The 22,265-nt window shown below is 45.1% G+C and overlaps 1 protein-coding gene across 6 annotated transcripts; it reads left to right on the top strand.

The window, feature by feature from the left end:
- The first annotated feature begins 2,097 nt into the window (after window positions 1–2,097).
- On the top strand, window positions 2,098–21,387 carry LOC143101194 (far upstream element-binding protein 2-like). 6 transcript variants are annotated; one of them, XM_076264606.1, is made up of 18 exons: window positions 2,098–2,281; window positions 3,453–3,555; window positions 4,492–4,569; window positions 4,854–4,890; window positions 6,669–6,733; window positions 7,091–7,220; window positions 8,391–8,420; window positions 9,911–10,088; window positions 12,035–12,133; window positions 13,090–13,188; window positions 14,997–15,099; window positions 15,363–15,517; window positions 16,496–16,813; window positions 17,387–17,496; window positions 17,862–17,950; window positions 18,878–19,081; window positions 20,851–21,020; window positions 21,252–21,387. In XM_076264606.1, the coding sequence occupies exons 1-18, from the start codon at window positions 2,177–2,179 to the stop codon at window positions 21,258–21,260; spliced, it is 2,082 nt and encodes a 693-aa protein (XP_076120721.1). In that variant the 5' UTR covers window positions 2,098–2,176; the 3' UTR covers window positions 21,261–21,387. The 6 variants fall into 6 exon arrangements, with proteins under 6 accessions (XP_076120721.1, XP_076120723.1, XP_076120720.1 ...); XM_076264608.1 differs by having other exon boundaries at window positions 13,090–13,194; window positions 15,363–15,484; XM_076264605.1 differs by having other exon boundaries at window positions 13,090–13,194.
- Window positions 21,388–22,265: the final 878 nt, after the last annotated feature.

The following is a 22,265-nucleotide window of genomic DNA, read 5'->3' as shown; positions in this document are numbered from 1 at the left end:
TCAAAGCGGATATGACAGAAAGCACGCAGGTCATTTACCACAAGCCAAAAATGCAGACAATCTGTGTTTGTTTCTGTTAATTTGTGTTTATTTTTTTCTGTTTTGTTTGTTTATGGTCAACAGGGGGCTGATATTCAGACTCACTGAATAGGTAAAGAGAAAGACACTAAGTCACTAAGTGCTACTGGATGCTCGTGTGGGTCTTGGAGTGGGGATCTAAGAGTGAGAGTGTGTGTGTGTGTGTGGCATGAGCTAATTTCTGACTGTAACTTAATGCATATGATTTGTGTTGGGGTGACATATGGTGTTAAAATGCTCATTTTGTGTGTGTTTGTCTGTGTGTGCGCGTGTGTGCGTGTGTGTGTGTGTGTGTGTGTGTTTTGGGCATGTCTGTAAAGTTACGGTGATGTTCAGGCAACTTGATAAAACAAATGGTATGTTAAAGGATGTAACAGCATGCCATGAACCCCAATAATCGAAACCGGCCACTGCAACCTCCCCAACTATCATATGAAACTGTTATCGAGCATGATGTGGGGGATCAACCCCCCAATGTTCAACTCAAATACTTCAATAGACAATCTGCATATAGTATGGTTGTGTGTGTGTGTGTGTGTGTGTGTGTGTGAAAGGTTGTCTTTATGCAGGCTATGAGCAAGTTGAAGGCGTTCTCAGATTTCAGTGAGATGCTGTGAGTGCTTTTGCATGACATGTACTGTATGTGTGTGTGTGTGTGTGTGTGTGTGTGTGTGTGTGTGTGATCTGCGCACATTAGCTTCTCTTATGGTGTGTGGGCTTATTGGCTCCTCAAACTGGCCTGGCCTGAGCCTGTATGTATGGTAACTATGGTAACCAATGTGAGGTAATGATGTAAGATGATGATGTCTAAACGGTGCTGCCTGTCCAAAGGAATGTGATCTGGACTCGACCCGGAAGAAGAGACACTCCAAATTGGGATGCCATGGAAGAGGAGACCAAATTCATCTGACAAACACACAAATACAAAGATGGTTGTTTTCATTCAATGTGTGATTTCTGGACAATTTACAGTTACAAATATTTTTGAACACAGGCTGAAGTTGTTTCATTTTTGTAGTTATATACCATGATACCACCTGACCTGATCTTACTTGATACAAAATATGAGGTGGGGATGGAGGACTGAATGCATTAATGTGTGTGTTTTGACTCATCTAAAGTAGCCTACACTGTATGTGATGCATGAATGCATGTTTAAGAATGAGCTGAGAATAATATGTTTTGGGGACAATAAAAAATATATATCTTTGTGAGCTCAAGAACTTCACTGTAATGGCTTGGGGATCAAATGTAATTATTTTTTTAAATATAGTAAAGGACCTTATGGGCGTCAGTTTGGTTTCAAAGGTAGGCTACTGGAGACGTAAACATCAGCTTGCAGTTTGGTTTGACACTGGGTTTGACCATTTGACAGCCTGTCCTGTCTCTAGGCCAAGGGCCTTGCACTTGAACCACTCACATAGTGGCGGGAAAATAGTGTTATTCCTAACTTTGTCTGAAGGGGGAGCCCGTTGTGGTTTTAACCTGGAATTACTTAAAATGTAGCCTACAAACATTTCAGCTTACAACACAGTTTCTATTAAGTGTACAGTCACCGTGATAACACAATATTAAAACTCTAGATGTATCTTTGAAACCATTGTGAACCCACGAAGCCTGTCTTAAGGAGTACATTTAGAAAAGTTGAAAAAGAAAGATTACGTCGCAGGTCGTTGTCAAACGAGGATACTGTTCCCGTAGGCCTAGAAATTCTTACTGGATAAAGCACACGTCGATCAAAGAAAACAACTGATGGCCTAGTGTCCAGCAGACGAGCAATGCCATTGGCTAAATTGTCAATTAAAACGCCTCCTTTCGCTCAACTATTGGTTTATCACCCCGCCTTTAAAACCGTCTTTTTTGAGCTGATTGGCGTTTGCTGTATAGTTCTGACGTGTCTGATTTGTTGTTTCAACAAATTGTAGAAAGGTAAAGTCCTATTGGCTCTGCGTAACAATACAACCCGCCTTTCCGTTACAATCGTAATTTCCTTTTACCTCCCTGCAGTCGTCTGACCATCTTCCCGCTTCTGCGCATCTGTACCCGGCCTAAACCTCCTGTTTTACCCCTTCACTGTTAGCCCCCCGAAGATCACAACATGTCGGAGTTCAACGCGGTACCGCCACCGGGTGCCGGTGCAGCCCTCGGAGCAGGTGGACTCAAGAAAGATGCTTTTGCGGACGCGGTTCAGCGAGCTCGGCAGGTATGGCAAGAACTGCGGAGCGCTCGTGTGAATGGACCCTTTTGGCTAACCGATGAGGTCGTAACATTAGCTCGAATCAATGGGACCGGCACCGTGTTGGTAATTGTTAGGATCCTGGGAGTTTGTAATCAACGCATATAATACTGGGAGAATATTGGCTGCAATTCAGTTGGGCAATTGGAAGGTTAATTCAGCCAATCAACGTCATATGTGTGCAGCTGTTTCTTCAAGCATTGTCTCGGCTAGCCACGCGATGTAGGCTAGCTACGGGCTACCTAGCCTGCTAGCATGCGTGGCCATGCCATATGAATGTAGCGCTTTCGTTAGCACAGCGAACAATTACTTGCTAAGCCACGCATGTATCAGTCTAAACATAGGATGGGGTGTGTTCGGTAATTTCTGACATGTGCTATTAATGACGAGTTGACTGCGGTCTGCCCCATAGTCCATGGCCTAGTTTATGGCGTGGTGAGTTGCTAACTAGCCTGATGGCTAATATTAACGCATGGCTAAGAGTAGCGTTTCTTTGGAGCAAAAGAGAGGTCAGGTCGGGTAACGTTAGCGGTCTGGGGTTTGTTTTGGTTACTTAAACATTTGATCTAGTTAGTAAGGGTGAATGTTCATATGACAATTAATTATGGGGGATGCTAATGTCTATAGATGTTTGTAAATGTAATCTACACATCTGTTGGACGTGTATGAATAATATGATGCCATCAAATGGGTGGTTTAAACATATCAGACCTTAGACTTTTGGACTTAATGTCTCAGTGTATTTTACTGCAATCGGTTTTGCTATCTTGTTTCAGGTTTAAACAAAACAGTTTGGCAGCCTACCGTTAACATTAGCTTGAGAGAAAAGCAGAGCGGCCTCAAGTCTTGTCTAGTTTAGCCTCCTCTTATAAACCCATGTGAAGACCGGTCTTGTTGTGTAACACTCACTGCTCCAAATTGTAAACGATAGCCAACGCAGTGCCGTCTACCCTAGTTCAGAAAAGCTTACGTTGTCCTGCTTGCTTTGCCTGACCTGAAGTAATTGATAAAGTCTTGCCGCCATATTGAAATCCAATTCAGTGTTAAGTCTTTCTATAGCGTGAGTAACCACTGGAAAAGTCTGAAACCCCCTAGCGAGAAAGTGAGTTAGGTGTTCATTGCATTGCTTTGTCTCCAGATTGCAGCCAAAATCGGAGGAGATGCTGGACCTCCGATGACAAACAACGGAGGAGCCGAGAGTTACCCCTTTGCTGCCCAGAAACGCTCTCTGGAAGACGCAGGTACACACATACTCACACACATACTCACACACTTACTTAGGCATTCAGACGGGCTTAAACATGTCTGCCTACGCTTACACTTATCAGCAGCCACTGTCGTGCGTCAACACACACATACCACATGCACGCACACTTAGAAAGTGAAAGCACACTCAGCAGATAGTGATGACAAGCTTAAAATTGAAAGCTAGCACTTACTGAGAATATCACACACTTCCCCCTCTTTGAATCTGCAGTGCAGTTCTTGAATATAGTCATGTAAAGCTACCCATGATGGAACGGTGTGCACGCACGCACATTTTCATTGGACAGCAATTCCTTCTGAGTCATGCTACATGCACCCTACCCCATGCGACCGCAGATGCACTGGGCTGCTGGCCTGAGCCTATAAGACAGGCACGTGCTCCCCCTTCCTGCCGGCCTATTCTCTATAGGCAGAGGGCTCCGTGACCCTGCTGGCCGTGCCCAAGAGATGCGTAATGTGCCCAACCTGGCAACTCATCGGGGCAACGAGGTTGGATAAAGATCATTTGCTTGGTCGAGTCGATCGTGACCATAGTCTGATAGCGATGCACCGCCGTAAAACAATTGTTACGAGCGGAAACGCTGCCTGCAGAGTTCATATAATAAACTAATTAACTAACTGTTACTGTTGTGTTGACATGGAGCATATAGCCTGCTCTACACATGCCTCATCACTGTTGACATGGAGCATGTTGCCTTTTTTATGCACAGGAGACGACGTCCGTTAACTCTGGTGTGTGTGTGTGTGTGCGCGTGCGTGCGTGCGCGCGTGTAAAGTGGTGGTGATGCTCATCCTCAGTTTCAGGCAGCTCTGTCCGTAAAGTGGTGGCGATTCTCATCCTAAGTTTCAGGCGTGTGTGTGTTTATGTAAAACGGTGGTAGTGATGCTCATCCTCAGTGTTCTCTCATCAGATGAGCCGGAGAGTAAGAAGATGGCCACGCAGAGCGACAGAGACTCCAGCGCCATCCCCGAATGGGCCGCACAAGCATGTATGGAAACACACATTGGGTGGTTAAGCCTCCCCTCTTACACACACACACACACACACACACAAACTTTCATCTACTTCACCTATTGATGGCATCCTAATGTGTGTGTGTTTGCTGCTGACACTTTATTGTGTGTGTGTGTTTGTTGCTGACATATAATATGTGTTTGTTGCTGATTCATAATGTGTGTGTGTGTTTGTTTTCTGACACGTGTGTGTCTGTGTGTTGCTGACGAGTAATGTGCGTGTTGATGACCTCTCCCTTGTTTCCCCTTCGTCCTCTAGCCATGGGTGCGCAGCTGGCTGCCCTGTCCCAGCAGAGGTAAGTCTCCTGCTCCTGTACCCTCACTCACCCGCACTTCAGCCGTATGTGGGCCGTATATGGGCCACATCCACCCCGCCACACAAGAGCCTCTCCAGGGGTGACTGGTGCACAAGGCTTAGAACTGATTTATAGGCCAAGTGACATTGCCACTCGAAAGCAGGACATTTCCCACTTCCCAGTTGCAATGAGCTCACCGTTAGAACGGATTCATAGTCCATGCTTGCTACGTGGAGGCGAATGCATTTGGCTACGTAAGGTGTTTTTGTAATAGGACGCAGGGGCGCATGCTAGCGTACTGAAAAGTGGTGTTTTTGTAATACGATACAACTATATTTGTCAGTTGTGCTGAAATTCTTTTTGCATCTCTGGGCAGCTCATTTAAGGATAGGACAGAAACAATACATACACGTAAGACAAATAGTAGCGTCAATAGACCGACATGTAGATATGTAGGACATAAAGCAGCAACAGACAAACATGAAACTTAGCCACATATGACGCTATCAAACATGACGTGAGACGAAGCATACATATATTACAAACAGGCTACATCAATACATCCAAACATTCAACACTTGGAGACATTGCATCCATGAATACATATTGCACTAGATCTAAGGCTGATGATACATGGGGCAACATTTTGAGCAATGTTGCTGGGCAATGTTCCTCATTATTGTGGTTCTGGCATGTTCTCATTGATATTGGGCAACCGTTTCTTTTCTGGAGAACTTTATCATCAGTAGGCAAGTTGTCATGATTATCCAATCAGAATAAATGGAACTGTTTATGTGGTTGCCCAGCAACATTGCTCAAGAAGTTGCCCCATGTATCATCACCTTTAATGTTGCTGGTTTAATAAAAGGATTGATTGATGTATAAAAGAGTATCTGAGTCTGTTGTGGTTGAAGGAAGGAACTCTAAGGTGCCTGTTTGAGGGCAGTAGCTGATATTCTCTGTGTAGAACATGTGAGGTGTCCGTGGAAATATATCTGGCCAGCCTGAGCATGCTCTTGTTGGAAGAGGTGAGCTACAGGTAGCTCAATGATCTTTGAACAAATTTTTATTTGATGATCGTTTTGCCTTATCTACTCAGCCAGTAATAGGACGCAGGGGCGAGTGCCCGGTCGTGAGTTTCTGATGGAGGCGCATCGTCCACGTGGACTGAAGGAGGTGGTGCGCTACTTTCGTTCACATTTGCGCACGTTGAAGACGTACGTCATTGACGCGCGGGCAAATTGTTGGGAAGTACACGGCACCTCCTGCATGCCACGTTGACGAGTCGATTCTAGTCAAGCGCCGCGCGTGCAGGACTCAGACGCAGGACCATACCAGGCCTATGAGAAGGGACTTTAAAAATATGCGTGACCTTTCCGTTATCAACTGCGTCTTTGAACTAGCCCAGTTCTCAGGCAGGCACTAATTTAATTCCATGCCTGAATTCAAGAGTGGACCAAAATTTGGAACCTTGGAAATTTGGAAGCTCCATTATATAAAGCAGCTTCAAACTGTTTCCAATGTCATAGAAATGGTCCTTGCTTTAAGCTAAGTGTCTGTGTTAGGAGCAGAGTATCTCTCATTGAGGACACAGGTGTAGACTGATGATTAGATTAATGCATTGTCAAACTCAATAAATCAATAGTTGTGCTTCTCCCAATGTTGGTGTTGTTGAGCCAGGTCAGATCTCAATGCCAAGTGTAGCCATATAATGTTCTATAAGGGTTCCAAGGGGCCTTTAACTAACATGCTCTTCCTCCCCCCCCAACCCCCTGCAGCAATGTTTCTCGTCCCTCACAAATGACAGAGGATTACAAAGTGCCTGACGGAATGGTGGGCCTGAGTGAGTACTCCACACACACACACACACACACACACTCACACACACACTCTGACAGTCCTGCACTTAACTCGTGCAAGTACACACGCTAAGATGGTTGGCCACACACACTCTAACCTGCACATACAGTTACATACTCATTTTTACTTTTAAAGTAACAACTGAAACAAATATTTTAGTAAAGAGTGTATTACAAAGTAAATATAGAAAGTAAATGGTTGCTGTGGAAGTTGGTGTTCATTTTGTCTGATATTAAAAATTACCATCATCAGTGTCAGTGTCACACACACCCCTTCACTTGGTAGTCATCGTTGTTCCTGATGCAGGGATCTGATTGGCTTTCTTCTGTGTTCTGTTCAGTCATTGGTCGAGGAGGAGAGCAGATCAACAAGATCCAGCAGGATTCGGGCTGTAAGGTCCAGATCGCTCCCGACAGCGGAGGCATGCCCGACCGCAGCGTCTCAATCACTGGGTCTCCAGAGTGCATCCAGTGAGTCTCACACACACACACACACACACACACACACACGTGTCTCCATCACTGGGTCTCCAGAGTGCATCCAGTGAGTCAAACACACACACACACACACACGTCTGTTACTGGGTCTTCAGAGTGCATCCAGTGAGTCACTCACACTGTCACACTGGTCTTATCTCTGAAAACATAAAGCTATACATATAGCGACTCTTTTGCTTATTCCATATCAAGACAATACCAAGAAGGACTTAATTTTGTGAACTTTATTTATTTAATTTTTATTTATTTAGTAAGATATGGTGCAACTTTCAAGCGTTAAATGCCACACATTCGTCTTCAGTCACTTTTACCGCTGTTTCAGCCGAAGGGGGGGGGGGGGGGGGCGGGCTGGCGCGTGGTCGCGACTCTTTGCAACAGGCAAGTTAATGGTGGTTGTCAATTTTCCGTAGGCATCCACATGAGCATGCATCGCTAAGACGGGGCGTAGTTAAGCTTAGGCATAAGTTCAGTTGGTGCAACCGACATAAGTTGAATTCTAAAGACTGGTCTTAACAAAGATCAACTTAACAGTTAGGACCAGGCGTAGCAAAGACCAGTTGGTGCAACCGGCCCCAGTGAGTCTCACACACACACACGTGAGACAGGTACAGACACTTGTTAATCACCGGACACCCCGAGTGTGGAGTGTACACACACACACACACACACACACACCTGGCTATCACCGCATCTCCTGAGTGCACCCAGTAAGATACCCACATGCATGCACAGATAATGTTCATGTAAACCTTTCAAACCATGCATCTCAACGAATTCAGTAGGCGTGAGATCCACTAACTTGCTTACACACTCATTCACGTCGCGTACACACATGTACAAGTACACACACACACACACACACACACACACTCTAATCCATGTGCAGTAAGTGTGTGTTTAGTACCATCACTGACACACACACACTCATCCATGTGCAGTAAGTGTGTGTTTAGTACAAACACTGACACACACACACACACTCGCACTCAATCTTCTCCCCAGTGCATCCAGTAAGTATATGTATATGGTGCCATGCAGTGTAAGTAAGTGTGTGTGTGTGTGTATATGGTGCCATGCAGTGTAAGCCTAGTAATGTTTTGCTCTTTTGTTTCCTTATGGTTGACACTCCTCCACTGTGAGCAGGCCTCCCATGGTCCTGGAGCACGTGGAGAAGTTAGTGCACTTTACCCCTCTCAGCCCAGGCTTAAAGCAACACTATGTAGAAAATATCAGGCTTAAAGCAACACTATATATCGGGCTTAAAGCAACACTATGTAGAACATACTAGGCTTAAAGCAAGACTATGTAGAAAAATACCAGGCTTAAAGCAGTAATGTAGAAAATATGAGGCTTAAAGTAACATTATGTTGAAAATAACAGGCTTAAAACAACAGTATGTAGAAAAATATCAGGCTTAAAGCAAGTCGTATGTAGATATTTTCTCTTGAAATAACAGGCTTAAAATGACATGTAAAAAATGAAAGGCTTAAAGTAGCGCTCTGTAGATATTTTACCTGAAAGGTGCAGTCAGCGATTGCGTAGGAAGTTGTATGTTTGTGTTTGTTTATATTTATTACCAGATGCTTTTGTCCAAAACAATGTATAATCCAATTTTAATCAAGGTTCAAACAAAACATGCCAGAGGTAGTTCACCCCCCTCTTCAGCATTCGCAGAGAAATTCCATGTAGGGTTTTGTTTTTGTTTGGGCAACAGACTGCACACACTTTGTTTCCAGTTTTTGGAGCCTGGGCTGTCTAGAGTAATGGTATGGCCAGCTAGTGGTGATTGCTGAATGTGACAAAACATGTTATGGGCATGTACGGTCACTGACTGCACTTTAAAAATATCAGGCTTAAATAAACACTATGTAGTCATTTTACCCTAAAACGGGCTTAAACAACATTGTGTAGTAGTTTTACCCTAAAATAACAGGCTTAAAGCAACACGGTGCCATTATTTAACACTGTACCCTAACACTTCTATTTTGGACTCATTTGGTACCCACTTATCGCTAATTGGGCGACCCAGTATGATAAGTTGAGGAAAGGGATACTTCCTACATAGTGTTTATGGAATGCTTAATTATCCAAGATAAAGTTTCACTTGAATTATTTATTTATTTGCCTCAAGACTGGATGCTGATCGATTAATCAATGTAATTTTTAAGGGTAAAAATAGCCAAATTCTCCATTCTTCTATCTTGGGCATGAACCTTTTCTGTTAACTGTCTTAAAGCTGGAACTGCAAGATGTCTGGTGTGTGTGTGTGTGTGTGTGTGGACAAAATTAAACATTTGATGACGTCTTGGGCTTTGGCAAAGACTTTCTGACATTTTATAGAAATAACAACTACTGATTAAACTATTAGTTTCATAATCGATTGATCTGCCAAAGTTTCAGCCCTAGTAGTTTTTCCGTTCCTGCCTATCAGGATGTAGATTTCCATGAATTTATCTTCGGTGTAAGGACATGACTTAGTGCGTGATTTCTTTTTTCTTTTTTTTTTCTTTATATATATTTTTTAATTAAATACACAAAGCATGGAGCCATTTGGTATGTTGAGCCTTGGCTCTCTGGATTACTGAACAGTTGTTGGTGTTTTTTGTTTTTGTTTTTTTAATTCCCCTTGGACATCTTCCTCTTTTCTTTCACTCTGTCTGCAGGAAAGCTAAGATGCTATTGGACGAGATTGTGTCGCGGGGGCGTGGCACCCCTCCCACAGCGTTCCATGAGAACGGGGGTCAGGGGGGTCAGGGCGGTCACATGCAGGAGATGATCATCCCCGCCGGCAAAGCTGGACTCATCATCGGCAAGGGAGGAGAGACCATCAAGCAGCTGCAGGTGTGTGTGTGTGGGAGAGAGTAACATAGAGACCATCAAACAGCTGCATGTGTGTTAGTGTTGTCACGATACCAAAATTAATGTTTCGATACCGATACCAAGTCAAGAATTGCGATTTCGATACTACTTCGATACTTTTTAAAAAATGTATTTGATTTGGGGGCCCCACCACCTTGACATCATCAGTAATATTGAATATACTGTAGTGTGATCATTCACACCAGTGGCCATCCCAGATTCTGCTTGATTCTCTCCACACAAACACACATGGGAAATGATGGCTTATGTCATATTTCTTATATTCTGCATAATTACTAGTAAATATATTTAGCAATTTGAAAACTATTCTAAAACTATAACTATTTTTAAACTATTACACTTAGGCATATCTTTAATGTAATGTTCTAGGTCTAATTGAGTGCACATTGGTGATGTCAAAGTCAAAGTCAAAGTCAGCTTTATTGTCAATTTCTTCACATGTTCCAGACATACAAAGAATGTCTGGAACATTCTTTGTGTAGGTGTAATTAAGTGCCCGTCACTTTAAGAGATACGTGAGAGTAATAGGCCTTGTCTCACGGTTTTAGTCTAGTGAATAAAAGTTGCACATGGCGCATAAGGATATGTGGATGCAATTAATTATGTTTTGTATGTCATTAGATAAAATAAATGTTCAAAAAATGTACAAGTCGAAGAAAATCTTTCTGGGATCATAGAAGAGATAAGTGTCTTGCAATGTTCATTAATGATTTTAGCGAGCACTATTGTCAAACGTGACCTGAGCTAGCGGGATAGTTAGCAAGAATCTCTCTTCAGATGTAAAAGTTTGCGATGGTTGCTTAGCCTATTTCTAAATTGCATTGAACCCAAATAGTAGGCCTAAATGACCAAAATCCTACAGCCTAGGTAGGTTAGCAACACAAACATGAGAGATGCAAGTGAGCAAATCAACTTGATATTAGCCTATTGTTATGTGTTACCATAGCATCACTTGAACTAGCAGCCATGTCTCGCTGTTTATAGCACGACAGCTGCGCTTACGTGTGTGTGTGTGAGGAGAAAAGACGCACAGTGACAGGTTAGGGGAGAAGGCGCTAGAAGCATGCCTTGTGCACACGCATGTTACTTCAAAAGAACACGGTCATTCTCAAAACATAACATAGAGACCATCAAACAGATGTGTGTGTGTGGGGGGGGGGGGAGGAAGAGTAACATAGAGACCATCAAACAGCTACAGGTGTGTGTGTGTGGGAGAGAATAGAGACTATCAAACAGCTGCAGGTTGTGTGTGTGTGTGGGGGCTAGAGCGGGAGTAACATAGAGACCATCAAACCGCTGCAGGTGTGTGTGTGCAGGAGAGAGAGAGAAGTAGAGTCCATCAAACAGCCGGGGGTGGTTGTAGTGTAGTGGCTAATGAGCTGGGCTAGCATCCAATGGCTACGGGGGTGGACTAGCATCCAGTGGCTAAGGAGCTGGGCTAGCATGCAGTGGCTACTAAGGAGCTGGGCTAGCATCCAATGGCTACGGGGGTGGACTAGCATCCAGTGGCTACTAAGGAGCTGGGCTAGCATGCAGTGGCTACTAAGGAGCTGGGCTAGCATGCAGTGGCTACTAAGGAGCTGGGCTAGCATGCAGTGGCTACTAAGGAGCTGGACTAGCATGCAGTGGCTACTAAGGAGCTGGGCTAGCATGCAGTGGCTACTAAGGAGCTGGGCTAGCATGCAGTGGCTACTAAGGAGCTGGGCTAGCATGCAGTGGCTACTAAGGAGCTGGACTAGCATGCAGTGGCTACTAAGGAGCTGGGCTAGCATGCAGTGGCCTGAAAAGTTCAAGTCCCAGCTTCCACCGTGGTGCCCTTGAGTTAGTGTTGATATATGTAAGGTGCTTTAGAAAAAAGCATCTGCTAAATTAATACATGTAAATAAATGTGTGTCTGTATGTTGTAGGAGCGTGCAGGTGTGAAGATGATTCTGATCCAGGATGCGTCCCAGGGTCCCAACATGGACAAGCCGCTGCGCATCATCGGAGACCCCTACAAAGTGCAGGTACCCCCATCACCCCACACTCCACACCCCACACCCCACACCCCACACCGTTGAGTCCTAGACCACAAGGCTCCTACAAAGTGCAGGTACCCCCCCCCCATATCACCCCACACTCCACACCCCACACTCCACACCCCACACCTTTGAGTCCTAGACCACAAGGCTCCTACAAAGTGCAGGTACCCCCCCCATATCACCCCACACCTTTCACCCCACACCCCACACTCCACACCCCACACCTTTGAGTCCTAGACCACAAGGCTCCTACAAAGTGCAGGTACAACCCCCTATCACCCCTATCATCCCACACCCCACACCTTTCACCCCACACCTTTCACCCCACACCCCACACCTTTGAGTCCTAGACCACAAGGCTCCTACAAAGTGCAGGTACAACCCCCTATCACCCTATCACCCCACACCTTTCACCCCACACTCCACACCCCACACCTTTGAGTCCTAGTCCACAAGGCTCCTACAAAGTGCAGGGAAAACCCTATCCCCCCCCCCCCCCCCCCATCACCCCACACTCCACACCTTTGAGTCCTAGACCACAAGGCTCCTACAAAGTGCAGGTACAACCCTATCCCACCCATCACCCCTCACCTTTGAGTCCTAGACCACAAGGCTCCTACAAAGTGCAGGTACAACCCTATCCTCCCTATCACCCCACACTCCACACCTTTGAGTCCTAGACGACAAGGTGCCTACAAAGTGCAGGTACAACCCTATCCCACCTATCACCACACACCCCTCACCTTTGAGTCCTAGACCACAAGGCCCACTCCTACCTCTTACCTTTAAGCTTTATTTTAATGAAAGTCCCCAACTCCTGCTTATGTGTCCATTTACATGTATTCATTTGGCGGATAGGCTACTGAAAGACATTAAAGGGAATGATTTCCTGTAGCAAGTAGTAATTGTGTGAGTGTGCTTTTAAATCTCCCTCTCTGCAGCAAGCGCGTGAGATGGTCCAGGAGATCCTGAGGGAGAGAGACAACCCAGGCTTTGAGAACCGTGGCGAGTACGGTTCCCGCATGGGAGGAGGGCTGGAGGTGTGTGTGAGTCTTGAATCCTGATAAATGTGTAATATATCTGCCTGTGTGTCAATCGCTTGGTGTGTGTGTGTCAATCGCTTGGTGTGTGTGTGTCAATCGCTTGGTGTGTGTGTGTCAATCGCTTGGTGTGTGTGTGTCAATCGATTGGTGTGTGTGTGTCAATCGCTTGGTGTGGGTGTGTCAATCGCTTGGTATGTGTGTGTCTGCCTGCCTGTGTGTGTGTGTGTCAATCGCTTGGTGTGTGTGTGTCAATCGCTTGGTGTGTGTGTGTCAATCGATTGGTGAGTGTGTGTCAATCGCTTGGTCCATGATCAAAATGAGTCTTATTTCACCATTTCACAAATCACCGGTCATTAACCAAGCAGTCAAGCGACTTGCAAGTGATGCCTTTCTTATGAAATATGAAAGACTAGACCTTTAAAAAAAAAAAGTCAAGCCTATGCATGAGATCTGCCACAAGCAGTCACTGGTTAATTTTTTGCATGTGTGTTTGTGTGTGGATATTGTAAGTCTAAGTTAAAACCTGGCATAATGATAATTCAAGAGTGGTTTGTTTAGCCACTAGGGTTGGGCGATGTCCCCTAAATTGGCATTTGACGATGTGTACAGTAAAACATCATGATGGACGATGATGTCGTCGGGGGGGTGTAGGGTAGTAAACAGTAATTAATTACCATATGTCTGTACAGAAATACATTTATAATTTTCTACATAAAAAAAAAAAAAATATATATATATATAGGCTATACGGCCTGATAAAAGAGGACAGCTAAGAGAGACATACTGACCAGGCTACCAAAGTTGTGTGGAATATCTGCTCCAAGAAAATCGTCGTGAAAGACGGATAGACAATCAATCTGAACACTTGCGTGTGCACCAACCAGCGGAATATTACACATTGCCAGCCTTCGTTGGGCCTAGCAAAAAAGCTACTTAAGACTACTATCGTGGTCACTCATTTAAAATCTTTAGTAGTACGCTATGCAGCATCCCACGTTATTAGGCTACCGTCTATGCTGACTGAGGGCGGCGGGAAGTGAAAGTAAAGGGCTGCGATCGCGCAGATATAGGAGGGCGAAGTAAAAAAAACTTTTACAAATAACAAATCCCGATTACCACTCCGCTGCTGTCTGGGACTTTTGCTAAATGCATGAAATACAAGCCTTACAGTGAAAGACGGATAGGCTACCTTCTGATCCTATAATTAACAAAATAAATGGTTTATTTTAACACAGAGGAGAAGGACTCATTTGGCGCTCGCTGTAGCCTCGCAAAAATATTTGAGCGCTACAATTTCCTAGTCGTAGCCTAACAATAATAGTTCAATAGGACTTTTTTCTGCTAAAACATAGGCAACATATTTTACGTCCAATGTAGGCTACAAAAAGACAATTACACATTCACGTCACAGTCAGGAATTATTTGAATAAGACGGTAGACTAATACGTCTTTTATTTTACAAGACAGTAGACTGATACGTGATAACTGTTTGGCTGACAGCCTTTAAAGTAGGCTCAATTTCATTTCCAGGGAAAAATTTTTTTTTTTGTTGTAGCCTGTTACACCAGGAATTAGTGATTGGCATGTGGGGGCGTGGCATCACGATGGTTGCTTTCCATCGTGATGTCTGTCAACCATCACGATGGACGATGATATCGTCTATCGGCACAACCCTATTAGCCACTGTAGTTATTTTTTTTACTTACTTACTTTTGTATACATCAGTGCTGCTGTTGTGTGTTAGCTGGAACTGGCACATCAATGCCATGGAAAGGTTGACTTTGTGCTCTGCTGTGATTGGACAGATTCCAGTTCCACGCCACTCTGTGGGTGTTGTGATTGGGCGAAGCGGTGAAATGATCAAGAAGATTCAGAATGACGCTGGAGTCAGGATACAGTTTAAGCCAGGTAAGACGGCCCAGTGCTGTGGTATCCTGCATCAGCATTATTGTGTTTATGGAACAATTATTGGTTGGTTTGATTTATATAGTCAGTGAAATTGTTTATTTATTGCTAGAGAAAAGAGAATAATAATTGCCTTAACTTAAGATACTAAGTTCTCTCTTTCGTTCGTTCGTTCTTTCTTTCGTTCTCTCTCTTTCGTTCTCTCTCTTTCTTTCGTTCTCTCTCTCTTTCTTTCGTTCTCTCTCTTCCCCCCCCCCCCCCTGTAGACGACAGCAGCGGTCCTGATAAGATCGCCCACATCATGGGTCCTCCTGACCGCTGCGAGCACGCCGCCAGCATCATCAACGACCTGCTGCAGAGCATCCGCGCCCGCGAGGAGGGAGGCGGGGTAAGAGAGGGTGGGAGTGAGGAGGGAGACTGGGTAAGAGAATGTCTGTGTGTGCCTGACATTTTGCATTTACATTTAGCAGACATGAAGCAATCCCAGCTCCTTAACCATTGCACTACCACCGCCCCAGATTTAGATTTTAAGACACATTTGAGTCTGAATTATGCTTCTATGTCGAATCTGACTGTTCAGCCACCCAGAGTCCCCGAGTCGCCGTGTACCCCCTCCCAGTCCTGTGCGGTCGCCTGACACGCACCTCCATAACATTTGTAACTTTCCATCGGTGACTCAGACGGCAAGGACTGTGATTGGTAAACTTGCCCTGTGTTGATGGGCTGCTGTTTCAAGCAACCTGTTGTGGGCTTTGTAACCAAAATATGTCTTGAGTTTATTTTCAATTACAGGCTTATCCGATTGTACAGCATCTATTTGTTAGCAACGTTTGTCAGCACTTTGCCAGCATGCAGTACTTTCTGGGCAATTGTGGGAAGTTTGCACGTGAACGTAACTGTCTGGCAAACACCTCGCAGATATCCTCAGACTTTTTTTTTTTTTCTTCTGGTTAACCTAATAACCTAATTAATGGATTACTGTGTATTTCTGTAACTTTTACCAAATCTAAGCAAGAAAAAGCCAAACAAATAACATTCATATTCCAACGCGGCAGTCTACGGAGACGCAGAACTGAAAGGTTCATGGCACTGTCGAGGCAACGCTGTTGCCACTGCTCGGAGTCGACACAGAAGCATAAATCAAGCTTGTAGAGTGTTTGTCAGGATACAAGGATTTTATTTGTGACCATACATAAAAACTTTGTAAAACATGTAGTGAAATGGCATTTAGCAGCTCAGCGCTCTGGGAGACCGAGTAAAAGTGTGCTTGTGGTCCTTTACGTGTATGGTGTCCTTTATCGTGTGTGTGAAGTTCCCAACACACACACTTATGGGACTTGTATTGTGTCTTTGTTACGTTGTTGCAGCTTTTAACCTTCAACCCTCTTTCCTACCGCAGGGACCCCCTGGTCCCCCAGGCACCGGTATGCCCCCTGGTGGCCGTGGGCGGGGGCGCGGCGGTCCCCCCGGCGGCTGGGGCGGTCCCCCCGGTGCTGGTGGTGGCGAGATGACCTTCTCCATCCCGGCGCACAAGTGCGGCCTCGTCATCGGGCGCGGAGGCGAGAACGTGAAGGCCATCAACCAGCAGACGGGCGCCTTCGTGGAGATCTCACGCCAGCCGCCACCCAACGGCGACCCCAACTTCAAGCTGTTTGTCATCCGCGGCTCTCCGCAGCAGATCGACCATGCCAAGCAGCTCATCGAGGACAAGATCGAGGTGAGGGAGGGATGGATGGGATGGAATGGAATGGAGGGAGGAAGGGACAGGGATGGATTGGAGGAGAGTGGGATATGGGGATAATGACCTACAAGCCTGAGATGAGGATAGGTATGGAATGGAGAGGGTCGGAGAGATTGACCAGGCCAAGCAGATCATTGGTCAGATGAAGGTGAGGGGATATACAGATGATGGGAGGGATGGATAGTGGGCCATGTGAAACCACGGAGTGAGGAATAAGATCTAGGTGAGGTGAGAGGGCAGTAGATGATGGGGGATGCTGGGGGACGCAGTGGATGATCATCTACTGCCCTCTCACTCACTACCCTCTGATCATGGAGGGGTGAGTGGAGGGGGGGGGGGGTCATTTAAAGAGATGAATGATGGGCAGATGGGAGGAGGGAGATAAACATGGTTCCTCACGTGGTCTAATGTGGTTCCTCACGTGGTCTAATGTGGTTCCTCACGTGGTCTAATGTGGTTCTTCACATGGTCTAATGTGGTCCAGTGGGGTTCCTGCTGTTTCCTGCGGGGTCTAATACGTTTTCTCTCTCGTGGTTCTGCTCCTGACAGGGTCCTCTGTGTCCTGTTGGACCTGGTCCTGGTGGTCCGGGCCCTGCCGGGCCTATGGGCCCCTACAACCCAAACCCATACAACCCAGGCCCACCCGGGGGACCCCCACAGTAAGTACACACACACACACACACACACACACACACACACACACACACACACACACACACACACACACACACACACACACACACACACGTACACTTCAGCGCACACATTCACTCTCACACACTTCAGCATGCACAAATACTTCAAGCTGTTGAGCTGCCTGCTTTGGTTTCAGGCATGTATACACTTTTGTTTGATTAACTGATGTTGAAGTATACTAATACAACTGTTGTTCAATTGGGGGCAGTATAGCAATGAGCCATTATATTTGGGCAGTATTATGTTAGATGAGTCTATATTGTTTTCGTGTGTGCGTGTGTACTGATATCAGTGTAATAAAACTTTACCATTTTCTCTCTCTCTCTAGTGGAGGGCCCCCTGGAGGTCCCCAGTATGCTCCTCAAGGCTGGGGCAACACCTACCAGCCATGGCAGCCACCCGCCCCGCACGATCCCAGTGAGTTACACACACACACACACCGATATATACAGTATACAGAAGCACAGTAATTGGGAAGACACACTCACAATTCACAAATGGACACACTCGCATGATCCCAGTAAAGTAAGCATGATGTATGCACACACAAAGAGTTTGTGTGGGATCCAAGTTAGATATATAGTCAGCATGTGCATCTACACTTGATCCTAACTAACATACTGCGTGTTGAATTGTGGTCTGTTGCCCCCTGCTGGTCTCTGACGGCATTGCAATTGGTCCATTATCATGCAGTAATAACGGCTACACTTTGGGAATGACTGTTCTATTCCAAAATGGCAGTCTCTTTCCTTAATGGTCGTCCATGGGTCACCATCAGTTGAACTCCCCAGATCTACAATAGCATGTCAATCAAATACTGAAAGACCTTGTTGTCGAACACTTTCACCCTGCCATTTTATTTTACCCCTTCTCTGCACTCATATCTCACCAGCAGCAGAATGTAGCCTACGTTCTAGTTGATGTCTCACCAGCAGCAGAATGTAGCCTACGTTCTGGTTGATGTCTCACTGGCAGCAGAATGTAGCCTACAAACACTGTTCGAGGATCGTAAATAATTTGTATGCACACCCGTAGCTGACAGTGGGCAGTCTTAACTTTGCACAGCGAAAAATAAGTTTCAGTATGCACACAGCAAGGGCGACTAAGTGGTCATCCAGCATCGTAACCTAGTCTGCCTGGTTTTGCCCTTTAGACAGAATGGGTTTCTCAGCCAGCTGGTCATCGAGCTCCATCAGCACATTCACTCTGTCATTTGATCCTCTTCCATTTCCCCTCTGCTGGATATTTATTGACTGTTTATCTATTTGTGTTTATCTATTTGTGTTTATCTATTTGTGTTTATCTATTTGTGTTTATTTTTTCCCCTTCCTCTCTGCCCCTAAGGTAAAGCAGCAGCAGACCACAGTGCAGCCTGGGCTGCCTACTATGCGCAGTACTACCAGCAGCCACAAGGTGGTGCCATGCCTGGTCAGAACCCAGCCGCCCCTGCAGCTGCTCAGCCCCCTGCGGATCAGAACCAGCAGGCCCAGGCGGCTGGGGGCCAGCCAGACTACACCAAGGCCTGGGAGGAGTACTATAAGAAGATGGGTAAGGAAACGCATGCTCGATTGTTTGTCTTTAATATTGCCAGCTCTGTCGTCTTTCCCCCCACTCTTTGCTCCTTTCCACCTTATTGCTCAATTCCTTTACTTTCAGCAGACAGGGGACCTTTCTTTATCGGTCTGTTTGTAGCACTGCCACATAAGTTAAAGGTTGTATCAGCGATTTCAGGCCCAAAAAAGGCCCAAACATAAATGGTAACGTTCATCTAATCTTTCCTAACGATCCGCCAGCTGCCTGCCCCATAAGCAGTCCGTCAAAAAAAAATGCGTCTCTGTAGGCAGCCTAGGCTCCGAGATCTGTACACAAAAACAATTGCTACCAACAAGGGTTGGCAACCCCTCAAAGGCAAAATGAAGTGTTTCAACCAATAACCAACGAGATGCGCGTTTTTAATTAGGAGGGAGGGGCAGGGAGTAGTGGGCTAGCTCTCTGTTTTGTTTGAACATCAACAGAAGTGAACACAGGATCCTTTAACACAGGAGTCACTTCACTAAAGCCCAGTTATAAAAATAAATAGTTATAAAATAAATGGGGACGGGTAGCCTATATAAGTGTATTTCCTATAAGTTGTTTCCCATCCTGTTTATGCCCCTCTTGCCCTGTATTGAATATCTGTATTGACATTTTTACACATGTTAAAAAAACTATAACTAGGACTAGGCCTATTTGGGAAACTGAACAACAACTGATAGCCGTAGCCTATGCCAAGCCGGTGAGACTGATCAGTTTGTGACCTGGAGTCATCTTTTTCTTTCTGGGGAACTTCATTGAGAGTTTTTGCTCTTTTTCGGGTGGATAATTAAGACTGGTGTCGGGATTCTTCAGTTGTCGTTTCTTGCGGGATTTGTGGATTACCTTTTCCATTTTGGAGTATCTAGGCATGCATGCATCACAGGTGTGCATAGTCGGCCTACAAGCTGAACAGGCGTGCGCGCTGTGAGTGCGCATATATCCGCCATGCAGCTTATGGTGGGCAGTTCCAGCGTTATGGATGTGACCGTTGGACTCATTGGTAAAGACAATGCCTTGGAGCATGGGCAAAATTAGTATCAGTGAATTAATTTGCATAACTTTTAATATAACCTCTGTCCTCTGAATACTGACAAATCCTCAAATTTTATATAATCATTTACATCCTAAGAATGCAAGGCATTTTAGCAGCGTTATAGATATAACATGAAATAGACACGCTTTTATTAGAGATTACAGGTTTTCTACAAACTTTGTGAATTTTGTCGGGGACCTGCCGAAACCGTGATATATGTAGCATGAAGGAGACTTGAATGAACATAAAAAGTCTGTTTTTGAAACTATGCGTCATTTTCGTAATGCATTTGTTGGAAAAACTGCCGTTATGGATGTGACTCATGTTATGGATGTGACGTGTCTAAACCAGTCCTCCACAAACTACATAAAACACACATACTTAAGTAGTGTATTTTGATATGAAACAATTGAAATAGTAATTATGAAAAACTAGCATTGAAATTATTACTTCCTCAGTGCCCATTAAGATCCACAGGAAGAATCGGGACAAGTCATTTAAACAATAAAAAAAATTCCCCCTACTCTCTTAGCTTCTTTCTACCTTATTGCTCTATTCCGATACTGAATGTAACAACTCTTCTAATCCCACCTCCATCCCTCTCTCTCTCTCCCTCCCTCCCTCCCTCCCTCCATTCATTCATCTCTCCCCCTCCCTCCCTCCCTCCATCCCTCTCTCTCCCTCCATCCATCCATCTCTCCCCCTGCAGCTCAGGCAGGAACTCCAGCAGCTCCTGCGGCAGCGGCGGCTCCAGCGGCTACAGCAGCAGCAGGCCAGCAGGACTACAGCGCCGCCTGGGCCGAGTACTACAGGCAGCAGGCCGCCTACTATGGACAGACTGGACAGAGCCAACCGGCTGCTCCACAGCAGGGACAACAGGTATGTAGACACACACACACACACACACACACACACCCTTGTAGACTACACACACAAATGAGAACTGGCTTGGATTAACGCTGGGACAACACATCATAGTCGACATAATTGAGGTGGCTTTGCGTGTATTAGTACAGGAATAAAAATGCCGATCTGGAAGCTTTTTGTCAGCACAATATGACACCGTTTCTCTCTTCTCTCTTTACCTCCCTCTCCCTTCCTCTTCTGCAGGCACAGTGAAGCCCTGTCTCCCTGTTCGGCGAACATCACCACCTTCCTCCTCCTCCCCTCGGACTTTGCCCTTCTCCCTTCAGCATCTCCATCCCCCTGCCCAAAACCTGGAGCCAAGCAGTTTAGTTTTGCTTTACTCCTTTTATGTCTGAGGGAAAGAAAATCCTCCTTCACATTCTTTTTTCTTTTTTTTTTTTTTTTTTAACAGACCCTCAATCTCCAACCACCCTAACTAATGTGAGAACTGTAAAGACAGCAAAATCTGATTTTGTTTTGTTTTTGTTTGTTTTGCATTTGATTTTCCCTTTTAGTCCCTCTTTCTCTGGGGTGAAAGAACTTTGAGGGTTGTGGTCTTGATCAAAAAGGGAACTTTCTGGGGAAAAAAAAAAAATCTGCATCGCTGGTCACCAGCCCTCGTCAGTCCAGCCCTAGAATATTCTGGAGTTCACCGTAACCATCCTATGCTAGAATTCCCCTGGCCCGGCCATGACCATTCTATGCTAGAACCCTCTGGAATTCTGCATCACTGGCTAACTCCTCCCCCTCTCTAACTGAACTTTCTGGAAATCAACCACCCTCGCCCTCACGCCCCCTTCTGGCTGTTGTAATTATTCCCGTTTCCTTCTTGACTGTTGTAAAATGATTTCCTTTTTCTTCATGTTTGAATTAACAACCATTTCACCCTCCTTCAATAGTCCATTTTGAGCACTCATCAGTCTGATTCTACTACTGCATAGAACAAATTCTGCTCCTTTGTACAAAATGTTTCTCTGTTTTTGTTTTTATAATAAGTGAATTTTGATTTTCATATGCTTTTAGTTGTTTTATTTTGTTTTTAAATGAAATGAAATCTCTAGTTTTGAGTTGGAACATTCCTAGTGTTGAAGTACTTCTCATTTTCTCCCTGTGTCATTTTCTTTTTCACGAATAAGAGTGTGGGCTTGTCTATTGCGATACACTGTGTGTGTGTGTGTGTCTCAGTCTCTGTACACAGTAGTGGGGCAAAGGAGATTG

This window comes from Alosa pseudoharengus, unplaced genomic scaffold, assembly GCF_046254945.1.
Source record: "Alosa pseudoharengus isolate Yale_2024_CS ecotype anadromous, Long Island Sound unplaced genomic scaffold, YU_APseudo_1.1 YU_APseudo_1.1_scf_30, whole genome shotgun sequence".
Classification (NCBI taxonomy): Eukaryota; Metazoa; Chordata; class Actinopteri; order Clupeiformes; family Clupeidae; genus Alosa; species Alosa pseudoharengus.
The sequence above is the reverse complement of the archived record's forward strand: the minus strand, read 5'-3'. Positions and strand labels throughout refer to the sequence as shown.

Coding starts and splice junctions, on each gene's coding strand:
- LOC143101194 (XM_076264605.1), top strand. CDS start 2,177: ATGTCGGAGTTCAACGCGGTACCGCCACCGGGTGCCGGTGCAGCCCTC. Junction 4,570..4,853: donor CGAATGGGCCGCACAAGCAT/GTATGGAAACAC, acceptor TTCGTCCTCTAG/CCATGGGTGCGCAGCTGGCT. Junction 8,421..9,910: donor GTCCTGGAGCACGTGGAGAA/GTTAGTGCACTT, acceptor CTCTGTCTGCAG/GAAAGCTAAGATGCTATTGG.